General features: G+C 50.7%; 1 protein-coding gene across 1 annotated transcript in view; it reads right to left on the bottom strand.

The window, feature by feature from the left end:
- RAD50 (DNA repair-recombination protein (RAD50)) overlaps positions 1-16461 on the bottom strand; it is a 143837-nt gene that overhangs the window by 20811 nt on the left and 106565 nt on the right. The window contains exon 19 of the mRNA XM_087401273.1: positions 6634-6803. Coding sequence (XP_087257399.1) covers positions 6634-6803 — 170 coding nt within the window. The remainder of the gene's footprint in view (positions 1-6633; positions 6804-16461) is intronic.

Here is a 16461-nt window from a genome sequence, read left to right as displayed (position 1 = left end):
TTAGAAAAATGAAATGTACATTGATAAAGACATTTGCAAAGTGCAAAATACTATAGATAAAAAAGCATATAAATATGCAAAATAGGGGCTGAGAGGAGAGGCTGAGAGAAGGGGGCTGAGCAGTAAGAAGAGACGGGCGCTGAGACGAAAGGGTGGGCTAGAGGCTAGTAGGAGTGTAGGATGGCTAATATGCCTTGCATCGATGAGCTCTTTGAACCATTCCAAGGGGCTAAATATAAGGAGAGAGTGGAGGGCCGAGGTGACCGAGGTGATGTGAAGCAATGTGTTTTTTTTTGCAAAGAAAGGAAACTTCTATTACTGCTTGAAAAACCCCCATTCAAAAAAGGTCTGATGATGGTAAATACAAGGAGAAAAAAATCTGGCTGTACTAGACCAACCTGCCAGCAATCCCAGCTCATTGCCTAGGGACTTGCCCGGAACAGGGGCTAACAGCAATCGCAGCTCATTGCCTAGGGACTGTCTGGAACAGGGGCCAACAGCCAGGACAGAGGTCTATACATCCAGCAGATATCTCCAACTGAAAATGTGTAAAATATGCCTGCAGGCCAAGCCTTGCAGAAACACTCCCGCCACTCGGAAGTACCTCGAGGACGTCGCAGTCCTAGCACAGGCTCAAGGATCGCTAAGTCAATCTCAGCCATCTGTATGCCTGCTCCTCGTAGGTGATCCTCTAAGCTAACCCATGCAACCCCTGTGAAAGCACCAACAAGATGCAATGTACTAGGACATAGCGAGTAAGACCTGGTTGACAACAAAAGCCCTGCTTGCAGAAGAGTTTGGCCGAGCTCCAATATAGAAGCTTGTGCTGAACGCTCTCTAGGACCGAGGCAATCTGTTGCTCTGTTGTGATATCCACCCCCACCTGACATCCTAGGTATCTCGTTGTCTGTCTGCGTGGGATCCACACGAAGCCGAGGCTTGTCCCCTAGTCGCGGATCTCCTAGACCTCCTCCATGCTTGTTAAGAAACCTACATATTTGGTCCAGTTGATTCATGCCCTAGAGGCCTTGAAATAAATGGCCAAAGCCCCCCTGACCGTCTCAAGGCTCACCCCTGAACCCTCCACAAAGAAAGCAGTGTCATCCGCAAACTGTGAGTCCCACGACAATCTACTGCTCTGCCGTGATATCCACCCCCACCTGACATCCTAGGTATCTTGTTGTCTGTCTGCGTGGGATCCACATGAAGCTGAGGCGTGCTGTCCCCTAGTCGCGGATCTCCTAGACCTCCTCTATGCCTGTTAAGAAACCTACAGATTTGGTCCAGTTGATTCATGCCCTAGAGGCCTCGAAATAAATGGCCAAATCCCCCCTGACCGTATCAAGGCTCACCATTGAACCCTCCACAAAGAAAGCAGTGTCATCCACAAACTCTGAGTCCCACGGCAATCTGCTGCTCTACCTTGATATCCACGCCCACCTGACATCCTAGGTATCTTGTTGTCTGTCTGCGAGGGATCCACATAAAGCCGAGGCCTGTCCCCTAGTCGCGGATCTCCTAGACCTCCTCTATGCTTGTTAAGAAACCTACAGATTTGGTCTAGTTGCTTTATGCCCTAGAGGCCTCCAAATAACCCTCTCAAGGCTCACCACTAAACCCTCCACAAAGAAAGCAGTGTCATCCACAAACTCTGAGTCCCACGGCAATCTGCTGCTTTGCCGTGATACCCACCCCACCTGACATCCTAGGTATCTCGTTGTCTGTCTGCATGGGATCCACATAAAGCCGAGGCCTGGTCCCCTAGTCGCGGATCGCCTAGACCTCCTCTATGCCTGTTAAGAAACCTACACATTTGGTTCAGTTGATTCATGTCCTAGAGGCCTCGAAATAAATGGCCAAAGCCCCCCTGACCGTCTCAAGGCTCACCACTGAACCCTCCACAAAGAAAGCAGTGTCATCCGCAAACTTTGAGTCTCACGGCAATCTGCTGCTCTGTCGTGATATCCACCCCCACCTGACATCCTGGGTATCTCGTTGTCTGTTGTTGTCTGTCTGCGTGGGATCCACATGAAGCCGAGGCATGTCCCCTAGTCGCAGATCTACTATACCTCCTCTACTCTCATGCTCAGCCTACGCTCACGCTACACTCCCTACGCCCACGCTCTCCCGCTCACACCTCGCAGCTCTCAGCCCCTTGCTCCCCTTAGCCACCCCTCGCTCCCCGCTAGCTCGCTCCCTCGCTCAGCCACCCCTTGCTCCCCGCTCCCTCGCTCTCTCGCTCCCTGCTCAGCTCCCTCCCTCCCCGCTCCCTCGTTCCTTACTCCCCCGCTCCCCGCTCAGCCCTCTCCGCTCCCCACTCGGCCCTCCTTGCTCCCCGCTCAGCCACTCGCTCCCCTCAGCCACCCCTCGCTACCCCCTCACCTAGCCACCTCCCTTCCTCCTTTTCCACCCATCCACCGCCCCCCCCTTCTCTGCTCCCCTCGCCACCTTCGCTCTTTTTTTTTTTTTTTTTGGACCCGCCTCAGCTTCTTCAACCTCTATCTCTACCTCAACCTCAACTTCCGCTACACTGTTAGTTTCGTTTTCAGCTCCAGCCTCAGCTCCCTCTATCTCTGTCTCTACTTCGACTTCAGTCCCCGCTTTAGGCCCAGCTCTAGTTCCAATCTCAGCTCCCTCTACATCTACGATCAATGACATACTCATGCCCATGGCGCTGGTTGTTGTTCCCTTCCCCTCTTCTCCTGTTACAGCTCTCGCACAGCTTATGACCCCTACTTCGGAGGTGTCATACACTGTGCCGCATTACGCTTCACTCTCCCCTCTCCCTCTCAGTCAGCCCACCCTCCCACACCCCGTTGGGGCTGCCTCATCCATTCCACTGTCATCTCCGTTCCTCACTCAGTCACCATCTAGTTTCCGGACTCAGTCCCACTCTTTCATGCCACAGTCACCACAGTTTCAGCATGGACATGGGTGGGCTGATACACCAGAGGCCCGTGAGTCCTTGCTCACAGAGATACATAGTTTCCGTGAGCGTGAGATGGAGCTGACTTGCTTTGCACACGAGCAAGTCCGCTTCAACGAGGAGTAGAGCCGCATCATACAGGAGCAGGCTAGGGCCATTCGGGAGCAGGGGGTCTTATTCAGGGACTCAGACAGGATATCATGCAACTCCGACAGGAGGTCATAGCCATACACACTGTCCCAGAAGTACCTCGGTGGTCGAGGCACAGATTGCGAGCATGCAATCTGCTATTGAGGAGACTTCTAGATGGGTTGACATGGCCAAACGGGAATCCGCAAGGGTAACCATTTCGGCTACCCTCATGGAGTAGCAGCAGAGAGCTAGTAAGGCTCCCCTGGGTGTGGCTGAGCACAGGATAGAGAGGGCATGGCGGGTGGGGAGAGATCCCAACCGAGAGCAACCCCTGATCATACAATTCCATGACATTCAAGCACGACTTTCAGCTCTACGACGCAGGTTAGTCCTTCGAGATCAACCAATGATCTCTATGGATGAGGACCTCACACCTCTACAGGTTGAGGAGAGGCGCTCTTTGCTGCAGCAACAGGATCTAGCCCGGAAGGAGGGGAAGTTGGCAGTGGTAAGAGAGGGACGACTTCTTACAGGCTCCCGTAGGGCACCTGCCCCCTCTGCTACATAGGGAAGCGGGGTCTATGAGACTCAGATATCCGAGACCCTGTCCTGCACCATTTGGAACTGTAATGGTGCCTTATGGTCAGAACCAGGGAACTTCTCAGAATCCTATACAGGCCACGACATAGTCTTCTATACAGAGACACATCATAGTCCATAGCGCCTTCTTCCCCTCCTACAGAGATGAGATGAGGGGTATAGGAGGAGTTTGAGGTTCAGGTGGAGTTGCAGTCCTTTTCAGATCCACACTTCGGGGGATCATTTCAGTAGAGCAGAGAGATACACATTCCAGATTTCTTTGGATCCGGATACGACACATGGACAGCCGGGAACTGTTTGTCACAGTTTGCTACTTCCCCCCGGAGACCTTCCACTTTGCCAGAGATATTCGACGTGATGATGAGACATCCCCATTTGCTGCCCTTTATCAGTCCATCGTTGACTTTTCTAGCCGCGGAGAAGTCCTTCTAGTGGGGGACTTCAACGCGAGGACAAGGGCCCGTCAGGTACCACTTCTTGACTTCAGAGATGATTCCACTCTACTCACAGATGTTGACCTTGAGGAGGCAGGTATGCTACGGGTTTCGGCTGACAGGCGAGGTTCATTCTCATCTTATGGACAAGCCCTATTAGACCTAGGCAGGATACATGATCTCATTATCTATAATGGTCTTGACAGATGGCCCGCTTCAGGTGGTTTCACATGCTTTCCACATGGGGGGGGCTCCAGTGTTGTTGATTACATCATGGGATCCCCTATCTTCACATCTCGCAGTATTGACTTCACTGTAGCACCTCTCCCCCCAAGGGCTGATCATACATACCTTTCCTTTCGCATCTCCACCTCCCTTCGCACAGCATCTTCCACCCCACTCAATGCTTACTCCACCTACCACGATATACGCTTTGATTGGGATCACTCTGGCCGTCTGTACATACTTCTCGCTTATATTGACTTCATACCCCTTTTAGAGGATCGTGCTACCCTTGTCACCCGCTCATTACACAAGGCTGCCATTCACGCTTTTTCCCACACCACCTGCTCCACCCATCCACCACCCCTTGGAACTGTACCCTGTAATAGTTGGTACGATGATGAGTGTAAGGCCTTATGTCGTCAACTCAGATTCGAAACCAAAAACACTCTTCCAAGCGCACCAGATATGCCACGTGAATACCATAGACTGGTATGGAGGAAGAAACTAGACTTCGTTCGTCAAAACGAGGAGGAGCTACTGAATATTTTGTTTAGTAACAACTCTAAGGACTTCTGGCAGAGATTTCTAAAAGGACGGTCCCCTCCGCCACTCACTGACACCCAGATCTGGTTTGATTATGCACGCACACTTTATGACATCCCAAATCAGCCAGTCCCTAACCTCTCACACATGCCTCGTCCCACATCCTGCACCCACTTCACTAGAGGAGGGGTAAAGGATGCCGTAATGAAACTTCATAATGGCTGAGCAAAGGATCATGAGGGGCTATGCACTGAGTTCATTGCATATGGGATTAACCTCCTAGCCCCGATCTTAGCAAAGCTTTTAAATGAAGCGGTTTGTTTGGGATTTCCACACACTTGGAGCATTAACACTATCTCATTCATCCACAAGGCAGGGGATCCCATGAGCCCGGAGAACTACAGGACCATTATGATTGGACATGTCATGTCCAAGATTTATGCATCAGTACTTGACTCCGAGGTTAGCATACTTGCAGAGTGTCAAGGACTTAGAGCAGCAGGACAGGCCGGATTCCGGCGTGATCATGGAACCATGGACCACATTCTCACGCTCAGATGTAGTTTATGCTTTACAGTAAGGAGTTTTGGACACTTGTGAGTGTTTTTATTATGAGCGGGTTTTAGTGTTCTAGTTTATGCAAATTGTAATTACAGTTTTGGGATAGTGTACTAATTTTTATTTTTAAAAAAAAACCTTCGGACTCTCCAGAAAAGTAAAACAGCTGCAAAACTGCTCAAAATCAGAGAAAATGCCTCCAAAAGTGATCGACCAGTCCTGTAGCAGCTCTAAAACACCCCAAAGTAGGCCAACAGGTCTGAAACACATGTAGGAGAGCAAAAACGAGCTGATCCAGCAGAGTATCGCACGACCAAATGGTGAGTCTCCAGGATGTAAGTGCTCTCTTGGGGCTGGGAGAAATGCTAGCAGGTGTGAGGGACGCAAATGTGAGAAAAGGGAAGAGGAGGGGAGGGGGAGAGGGAGGGGGGGGGGGTTTGTTTGGGTGTTTTGGGGGGAAGTTATGAAGCAAAACACGATCTTATGTTGCAAGAATGAGAATGAACAGGACACAACCCTAGGGCAAAACCAAACTAGGGCTAGAAAATAGGGCAACAGATTCTGTTGTTAGACGTCAAAAACCGATCCTGGCTAAGAAGCATTGTGGCCCTGGAAGCATGAAAGATCTGGCACAGTGGGTAGCTATGAATCTGGGAAAGACAGCCACTATGAGAGGTTCACTGGGCCATTCAGGAGATGGCAGATGCCACAGCTATAGATTTTGCATTGGCTTGGCCTGCACATCTGGATGCACATCCTGGGGATTCCAGTATCATTTTTCATGAATCCCAAGGTATTTACCTGAGGGATCAAGTTTGAGAGTGGCTAACATCCTTCAGGTGAGGGAGGGCTAGAAACCCAACCACGAGCTCAACAGGATCACAAATGCTGCACCCGTGCGACCACAAGGCTCAATTACAATGGCAAGGAAGACCCAAACTATCTTGGTCTTCCACTTGTGAGATGTACCATGATATGACTTGAACAAACAGAAAATGGTACATACGTTTGCATGATCTGATTTACCAAAAAACAACCGAGTACAACAAGAAGATGTCTTTTGTCTGCCCAAATCCACCCTTTTCAAATATGATGTTTCTTTAAGAATCAGTCATTTTTCGTTCCATATTACATCACACTTTAGGGGTAAATATATATTTCACTGCTGTTGACAATCACCATGTTTTGAACCTTGATGAATTCAAATACGCTTACTCTTTGATCTTGAAGTTCACTACGTGTATTGCTTGGATCCCACTCTCCAAGGCAGCGAGGTTTTTTGACTGCTCCAAATTCTCCATTTTGACATGTTCGGTTGATTTTGCATGGTCTCTTTTCAGTCTTTCGGTTTCCCGAGCTAGTGGAGCTAATTCTTCTGACTTTAGCTGCAGGTAACAGAGGCAAATAATCATCTTTCTTCCGAACGAATGAAACCATACAAACCAGTCTTCTTAAAGGATACAATTTACAAAGCTCAACACACAACTTGCACAAATGTACAACAGCTTACTCAAAATACAAATTGCACTGGTTATTATCGTATCGGATTAGAAAAACCATGGAGCATTTCAAATTCGAATCTCATTTGGAGCACCACAGTCAACGAAGAAGAAACTTATGAATGAACTGTCACAATTTCTGGAAATGGACCAATACTAACCGAATACTGAACATTGATGTAAATAAAATTCAGTGATAATATTATATGTACCCTGCTACAACAATGACTTGCCAGCTGCTTTATGTATACAAGGGAAGAAATTCCTCTACTGGTTTGAGTCATTTGCACTCTGGCCACAACAATGACTTGCCACTTTATGTATACAAGGGAAGAAATTCCTCTACTGGTTTGACCCATTTGCACTCTGGCATCCATATATAGAGCAATTGGTTAGACTAGACTGCCAAAAAGGAAGTACTTAGTATTCACATGCTGAAAGTGTGCCTTAAAGCACTGTCTCTTTAGTCTCAACAATGATGCATCTTCATAGCTGTGCTGCCGGTTGTGAGCCTGTATCCCAAGTATACATAGGATAGAGGTATCTCAACCGGATCCCTTCAAAAGTGAAAGCCTCACATTGAAGCTGAGCCTCATTCATATTGAAGATCATTACCTTGGTTTACCTAGGGGACCTTCATGTCCTGACTTAAAACATGAATTTTTTTCCTAGGCACAGCGGTAGGGGCCGGCTGGGGGGAGGGGGGGGGGGATGTTAGTACCTTTTGAAAAACAAATACCTCGTGTGATGTAGGCCCTCTAGGAGTATGGGATCTAGGGTGCCTAGTGCACCTCTAAAAGTGATGTTGTCCTTGTCATCAGGTGGATCAGCTCTATGAGAGCTTCTAGTATCGCACATCTAGTATCATGAAGTATATTGGGTGAGCCATTGCAAGCATAATCTTCTACCTCGATCTAGATGGTGAGAAGCTGCCAGACATTGTGAGGATACAAAGAAAATTCTCTTATGCAGTGTGAAAACCCAAATCTCCCATGCCTCTCCTACTCTGTATCCTCATGGTCTCTATTGTGTCCTGTTTGTATTAGCATTCTTGGGAAGGAGCCTATGATCCTCTGACCATCAAGACTCCTGACCAGCCAAATGTCTCGTAAGTCCATCCTATACCTGGTCACCTCAAGGACCATGGGCATCATTGTGAACTGTCTAATTGTTGCATTGGCTATCCAGCTTGGGTGTCAAAGATGGGTTTGCAAGCACCTAGGTGTCCAGAGCAAAACACGTTCAAGAGTATGAAAGGAATAATCCCTGTAAAAACCCATCCTAGTACAAAGTGGTCATGGTGGGGGACCAAAGCCCTACCTATGTATATGCTCCATGTATACGCTCTCCAGCCCCCCGCCACCTGCCTCCAGCCTCCAGCCCCCCGCCGCCTGCCTCCAGCTTGCCTCTCCAGCCCCCCGCCGCCTGCCTCTCTCGCGCCGCCTGCTTGCCTGCCTCTCCAGCTCCCCCGCCTCTCCAGCCCCCCGCCGCCTGCCTCTCCAGCCCCCCGCCGCCTGCCTCTCCAGCCCCCTGCCTCTCCAGCTCCCCCGCCGCCTGCCTCTCCAACTCCCCCGCCGCCTGCCTCCAGCTCCCCCCCGCTACCTCCTCCCCGCTGCTTGCCTCTAGCTCCCCCCGCCGCCTACCTCCAGCCTTTCCAGCTCCCCCCGCTGCCTGCCTCCAGCCCCCCCCGTTGCCTGTTTCCGAATCATCTTGGACCTCGCTGTCTGTCTCCTTCCCCCCCCACTGTCTGTCTCCAGCCCCCCCGCTGCCTGTCTCCTTCCCCCCCGCTGCCTGCCTCCAACCCCCCCTCATCCCGCTACCTGTCTCCTTCCCCCCGCTGCCTCCTCCCCCCCGCTCCCCCCGCTGCCTGCCGTCGCATTCCCTCTCCCTCTTCCACGTTGCCTCCTCCTTCGCCTGCGCTGCCTCTTACCTCGCTGCCTGGACCGGCAACACCCGTTGCCCCTGCCTCATGGTCTGAGGGCCCTTGTCAACTGCAAGCCTTGGCTTGCCACTGGCCCTGCGCAGGCCTGCGCACCCCTATAGCAATGCTGAACAAGATCTGCCTTTGCAAGAAATCGTGCACCTAAACAAGTCCTACAATGGCCCACAAACCCAAACAGTCTCTGAAGCCAATTGTGGGAGACATCGCAAAGCGCATCTCCAGGAGTGGATTAGCAATTGACAGCCAACCAGTCCTGAAAACATCGGGTGCAATGGGCACCGATGCAGTTCTTTCTCCCGCAGCCATCATCTCTACTCCGACCATTGCCTCCCCCACCAGTGTACCAAATACCCTCAGCCTGCCCCCCACTCCAGCTCCCCCACACAGTTCCTCACCCCCCACACAGCTCCCTTTTGTCTCCACCACTCTTATGTCCCCCCTTCCCCTCACCTAGCAGCCTTTCTCCACTCCCCTGCCATATACAACCAGCCTATCTCCCATGCCCCGCCCCCCCAGCCCTATGCCATGTCCCAGTTTGCACCCCCTCGGGTCCCACCTGAGACGATAGATTACATCTTTATGGAGCTACATCGACTACGGGATCATACCGTAGCACAAGATCAGCTTATTCAGAGCATGCGCCAGGATATCACTCACCTCCGTCAGGAGGTTGTCTCTCTCACTGCTACAGTCACAGCGGCCCCGCGCACTACACCAGAGGTGGAGGAGCGGATCGCTACCATCGAGACTGCTATTGCGGAGACTACCAGATGGGTGGACGTTGCGAGACGGGCACCCAAAGTAGCAGTCTCAGCCACCATTGCCAAGCAGGAACAGAGGGCCAATAAGGCTCTCAACATCCGAGTACGAGGTATCCCCCACGCAGATTCACTCACCCCCTTAGCGGACGCGATTGCTTTCGTGACCTCTACCCTCGGCCTCGTCGAGCATGGGATCGAGCATGCATGGCGCACAGGACAGGACCCCACGCGCCCATAGCTACTCATCATCCGATTCAGGGATACTCAGGCTCGACTTGCAGCACTCAGGCAACAGGCTACACTACGGGACCACCCTACTATCTTCATGGATGAGGATCTCACACCTATGCAAGTGGAAGAGCGGTGCACCCTGCTTCAGTAGCGAGATGTAGCCCGTCAGGAGGGAAAGTGGGCTGTCGTCCGAGATGGCCGCCTATTAGTTGGCCCCCGCCGCCGAGCCCCACCAGGTACTCCAGACACGGTAGCAGGCTCCCCCTCCAAATAGGGAGACATGGTCTATGAGATTCAGACTCAGCCACAATACCCTTGGCATGCACCATATGGAACTGTAATGGTACCCTATGGTCTGACCCTGGGAACTTCTCAGAGTCATACACTGGACGCGACATCGTTTTCTATACAAAGACACATCAGAGCCCCAAGCGCGCCCTCTCCCCTCGGTCAGTGGCTATACCTGGGAGTCAGTATTCCGCGAGGAGACCAGATATACTGGGGGGGTCCGAGGATCAGGCGGAGTTGCAGTACTCTTTCGTTTAGCACTCACGAGCTTGATATCCGTGGTTAGACGGGATGTCCATGCCCGTTACCTATGGCTCCGATTTCGACGCCCCTACACACGCGACCTCTTTATTGCAGTCTGCTACTTTTCTCCTGAGACGTCACATTTTGCACGGATGCTATGTGAGGATACGGGGGTATCCCCCTATTTAGATCTCTACTCAGACATTGTGGAGTTCTCCAGACGCGGAGAGGTCCTCCTAGTTGGGGATTTCAACCCAAGGACAGGTGCACATCAGACATCACTCTTGGACTTCCACTCAGATCCGGTCCTATTACCTGAGATGGACACAGAGGACTTGGGCTTCCCCCGCTCCTCGGCCGACAGTCGCACCGGTGGCCTGCCTCCTCTGGTTTCACATGTTTCCCACATGGCGGAGGAGCCAGTGTCGTCGACTACATTCTGGGATCTCCTGCTTTAGCCCCACAAATCATTGACTTCCGTACTGCACCCTTACCCCCAAGAGCCGACCACAGTTACCTGTTCTTTCATATCCTTGCGCCTCAAGCCTCTCCCAGCCACACCCCGCACTACACTACCTATCATGATATACACTTTGATCATAACCTCTCACCTCATTACTCAGCCCACCTAGCCTCCCTCCTCAGACACATAGACACCATACCCTCTCTAGATCACCGAGCCGCCCTTATCACCCACTCCCTTCACAATGCAGCCCGCCACATTTTTCCTTCCACTACTCGGTCCACCCGCCCTCCACCCGCTGGCTCCACCCCTTGCAATAGCTGGTATGATGACGAGTGTAAAGCATTACGCCGCACACTCCGACTCACGACCCAACGAAACGCTAGGGCCAACCCACATCTCACCAGGGATTATCGTCGACTAGTCCGTCACAAGAAGCTAGCCTTCCTACGCCAGAATGAGGATACGCTACTGAACATTCTGTTTAATAGCAACTCCAAGGATTTCTGGAGGAAATTCCTAGAATGCCGATCCCCCTCCCCCCTCACAGACACTTCCCTCTGGCACTCCTACGCACGTACACTCTATGATATCCCTGATCAGCCTCCTCCCGACCTCTCAGCCACCCCCCGCCCCACTTCTTGCGCCCTCTTCACAACCCAAGGAGTCACCCACGCAGCGCTTAAGCTTCACAACGGTCGAGCTAAGGATCATGAGGGCCTATGCACAGAGTTTGTTGCCTATGGCATCAAAACTCTAGCCCCCATCCTCGCAACGCTGTTCAATGAAGCTGTTTGCCATGGGTTCCCCAAAGCTTGGACCCTGAACACTATCACACCCATCCACAAAGCAGGAGATCCCATGGATCCAGGGAATTACAGGACCATCATGATTGGACATGTTATGTCCAAGATCTATGCATCAGTGTTAGATGGCGAGGTCAGTGCTCGCGCAGAGGTACATGGGCTCAGAGCATCCGGACAGGCCGGTTTCAGGACGGATCACTCGACTTACGATCACAATTTTACACTTAGAGGGATCATTGAGGAGGCCAGACACAGGAGACAGAGAGTATATTGTTGCTTTGTGGATTTCCGCAAGGCATTCAACACCGTTCCCCGCGCCAGATTCGTCAGACGCCTGCAGGAGTTAGGCTACGACTCAGAGGTTATCTGGGCAGTAGTAGCTCTCTATGAGCCGGTGATGGGCCAGGTCAGGATTGGCACCAGCTGGACCCCAGAGATCACTAGCACTATCGGAGTCAAACAAGGATGTCCCTTGTCACCGACTCTATTTGGCCTCTACATCGATGAGCTCGAGACCTACATTAGGACACTCGGAGGTGCAGGCTGCTCTCTTGCGGAGGTTGTCATCCAGATTCTCCTATACGCAGACGATGTGGTACTACTATCCTCTTCTGCTACTGGTCTCCAGCAACACCTGGATGGACTTCAGGTCTTCTGTGATACACATGACTTGAAGGTCAACCTTGGGAAAACCAAGGTGATGATCTTCAACACTTCCAGACCCGCTATGCACCAAGAGCAGTTCCTCTTCGCCGACGACCCTGTTGAGATAGTTGACTCTTACACATACTTGGGCGTTGCCTTCTCAGGCCCGATCTTCACGATGCGCCCGACCATGCAGGCCAGGATCAGCCGAGGCTACGCTGCTCTTGCCAAGTTGGAGCAACAGTGCTACCAGGACCCGCGGACCAAGTCTTCCCTTTTTGATTCTTTGGTCCACCCAGCAGACATGTACGGTAGCCCGTGGTGGGGAGCCGACCTTTCAGACACAGAGTGGGCTCGAGTGGAGCGCCTACAGATACTGATGTTTGCTCGGATGATCTGCAGCAAACCATCGGTACCACACCAGATCATTCTAGCAGAGTTCGACGCCTCACCCCTACAGCTCGATGCGGCTTTCCAGGCTATCACTTATCTACACAGAGTCAGGGATTTCAGCTCCTCCTCCGACGGTCGCCTCCGCCTACCTTGGCTAGTCCTATCCTCCTCTATGGCCTTATCCGTTGATGGGGACCAGAGATGTTGGTATAGTCGTCTTTCCAGTTGGTTCACCTGACTGGGCCTCGACTTAGACCGGTTGCCTCCTTTTCAGTACAGCCTCGACGCTCCACCATCTCCCCTCTCCCCCACTGACCAGAGGTCAACCGGCTCATTTGAGCGGATCTACTTCAACTCCACACTTGGCGGACATGGTTTCTTCACCCCGAGCTTCCTGTGAAGCTCGACTTCTACAGCCGACACTGCCTCCAAATCTCACAGGAGGGCTTCATCACACCTCCGGGTTACACACAGCTTCATCTACCACATGCGCTCCGGATCTCCCTCGGTCAGTTTAGGGTTTCGTCACACCAATTACGGATCGAGAGTGGACGCGCAGAGGGTATCCTACAAGAGGGCTGCCTTTGCCCACTTTGTGACTTACAGGACATCGAGTCGGAGGAGCACTTTGCTTTCAGATGTCCTATCTATTATGCCATTCGAGGCCGGTACCACTGCCTCTTCCGCGACGGATTCGGCCCCCTCCCACACATGCTGCAGTTCTCGGATCAGCGATGCCTAGCCGCTTTCTTACATGAGATGACTTGCCACCGAGATAACTCTCTCTGAGCACGGCGACACGCGCAGCACACACAGCGTGAGGACACCCAACGGCCCATCACTGATTTCTTCTAGTCACAGGGTACCTCTCCTCAGTCTAGCCGACGACGCAGACGTGAGCGAGAGCCAGAGCCACGACAGCTGCGTCAGCAGACAGAGTCACACATCCAGGTCCATGACATCTCGTCTCTGCTCTCTACCCGCCCCATCGGGGTTACCGTTGCCCTCATCCACAGGGCCACCCGCCGCCCCCGATGGCCGAGCTCGACTAGGCCGCGTGTGTTGGAATATGGAAAAAGAACTAGAACTAGAAACTGGAAATGGAAATGAAATGACAAGACTAAAAGACAAGAAATACCTTGAGAAGAGTGTAGACAAGACATAAGCTAGACTGATAGATTAGAATGATGTGACCCATTGAATATATGGGCCAAAGTACAAGACATAATGCAAGAGTGTTTATGGGATAATTGTAGAAGTGCCACATGGCACACACTCAAGACATAAAGACTAGACTTAGACTTAGACTAGGAAATAGTACACTTAGTGTGCACTTATCTCCAACACCCTCCTTAAGTGGACACTAGGAGTAAGACAGAAAGACAAGACTAGAGGACAGACATAAAGACTGATAGACTAAGAGACAAGATAGAAGACATGACAGACAAAAGATCCTGAGACACCCCTCCTCAAGTGATATCCTCATATGGGTCCACAAGGGTAGGGACAAGATGGATCTAAAACATAGTCAGATTGATAGACAAATAGACAGACAGACAAGACTAGATAGACAGAAGACTGACTGTAGACAAATAGAAAGACCAAGACACTAGAACCCCTTGACCTACATCATCGGTGGTCAAGGTGGTAGACAAAACATAGAAGTAATCAGAAAGCCCACTTTTCATCATGTAAGGAAGGAATAGCAGGATCAGCTGATGGAGATGTTGCAGCAACATGGGCTGAGGTAGATGCAGGAGCTGATGTAGAGGTTTTGGAGTAGCAGTCCCTCTCCCGGTGATTATCACGGCCACAAATGGTGCATGGATGAGCCTTGAAACAGTCCTTCTCCACATGATTAGTCTTGCCACAATGGGTGCAAGGCTTTCTTACCTTAGAACTGCCTTTCTTTGCTAAAAATGCAGTGTCAGTTACCTTGCGTTGTTGAGTTCTTTCTTCCTCTTGGAGAGCATTGATGATACCCTCAAGAGAAGGATTATTATGATACTTGAAGGTAGTGACAAGAGTAGCATAGGAGTCAGGTAAGCTTTTGAGAAGCACAGCAATAGCAATATCTTCGGAGATGGGAGACTTGACTGACGCAAGCTGAACCATAAGACTGCGAAGATAATTGACATGAGAGGCTATAGTAGCTCCTTCCTGCATATGTAGATCAAAGAATGAGATCATAAGTGCAATTTTAGAGTTTTTAGAGCGGGCTCCAAAAAGAGTGTCCAAAGTGATCCATGCTTGAGGAGCAGACTGTATGTCGGAGATGTGATGAATGTAATCATCTCCAAGGCCGAGCAATATGATAGCATAGGCTTTGTCGTTCTTGGCAGCAACAACTTGCTCAGATGGACCTTCGGGAGCATCACGGTGAACAATGTCCCAAAGGCCTTCTTTCATAAGATGGCACTTGATTTTGATCTGCCAAGTATGAAAGTTGGACCCATTGAATTTGTCGATAGATATGAGAGAATGAGAGGAAGATGCCATGTGGGAAGGTCTTACCTCTTGCTAGGATGCAAGGGCAGTGTCTATTCCCTTACAATATTGCAGAAAATAAATGAGAGGAAGAGATCCCAGAAGCCGGTTCTCTCACCACTTTGTCAGGGCCATAGCATATGACAGCCCATCGAAGTAGGAGGAACCAGCAAAAAAAGAAGACTGTTCAGCAAACTGAAAGAAGCAAAGCTTAGTACCTCAATCCCGGGCAGAGATAGAGATGAAAAAGGAAAGCAGATCTTCATGCAGATGAAGTCGAAGAAGTCTTCAGCCTGTGCAGGTACGGATTCCGTACAGTCGTACGGACTGTACGGATGTACGGATGATGGCGCAGAGTACTGACAAGGTACGATGACGTACGGACGGACGAAGTACGACGGCGTACGGCGGTCGTACGGAAGAGCAGAGATGGATGCTGCGCAGATTTGTCGGTGACAGCAGATCTGGCTGAGCTGCGCAGATCTGAAGCGCAGATCTGGCGCAGATCTTTGGAGTGGGCGCAGAAATTTAGAGCAGGAAAAGAAAAAAATGCAGCAGAGTCACGCAGATCTGGAGCGTGGCAGGGCAGATCTGCAGCAGGGGAGAGAGGAGAGAGAAGAGGCAGATCTGAGGGGGGGGGAGGCAGATTTGAGAAGAGAGAAGAGGGAGAAGAGGAATCAATCTAGCTCTGATACCATGTTGGAATATGGAAAAAGAACTAGAACTAGAAACTGGAAATGGAAATGAAATGACAAGACTAAAAGACAAGAAATACCTTGAGAAGAGTGTAGACAAGACATAAGCTAGACTGATAGATTAGAATGATGTGACCCATTGAATATATGGGCCAAAGTACAAGACATAATGCAAGAGTGTTTATGGGATAATTGTAGAAGTGCCACATGGCACACACTCAAGACATAAAGACTAGACTTAGACTTAGACTAGGAAATAGTACACTTAGTGTGCACTTATCTCCAACAGCGTGACGTCAGAGGCCAATCATCTATCGCAGGGTTTTTTCCGGTCTCCCATTTGACGGCCCCTCTATGATTGGTCTCTGACGATCACCACTTGCATATATATATTGTATCTCCCCCCTCTGCCCCATTTTTGGTGCCCCTCCCTTCTTTTTTGTATCATCTGGAGGTAGACACATATTTTTTGTATCAAGACTAGACACACCGTCCTTCATAACCTCTTTTTTTGTAGAAACAGTTGGCTGGCCCGTTTTGAGACCGCCACCGTTATGCTCATTGTATCAGTTATCTTTGGTCTCATAGAC

Source organism: Dipteris shenzhenensis, chromosome 30 (assembly GCF_047967505.1).
Source record: "Dipteris shenzhenensis isolate YYH24624 ecotype China chromosome 30, Dip_SZ_1.0, whole genome shotgun sequence".
NCBI lineage: Eukaryota > Viridiplantae > Streptophyta > Polypodiopsida > Gleicheniales > Dipteridaceae > Dipteris > Dipteris shenzhenensis.
The sequence above is the reverse complement of the archived record's forward strand: the minus strand, read 5'-3'. Positions and strand labels throughout refer to the sequence as shown.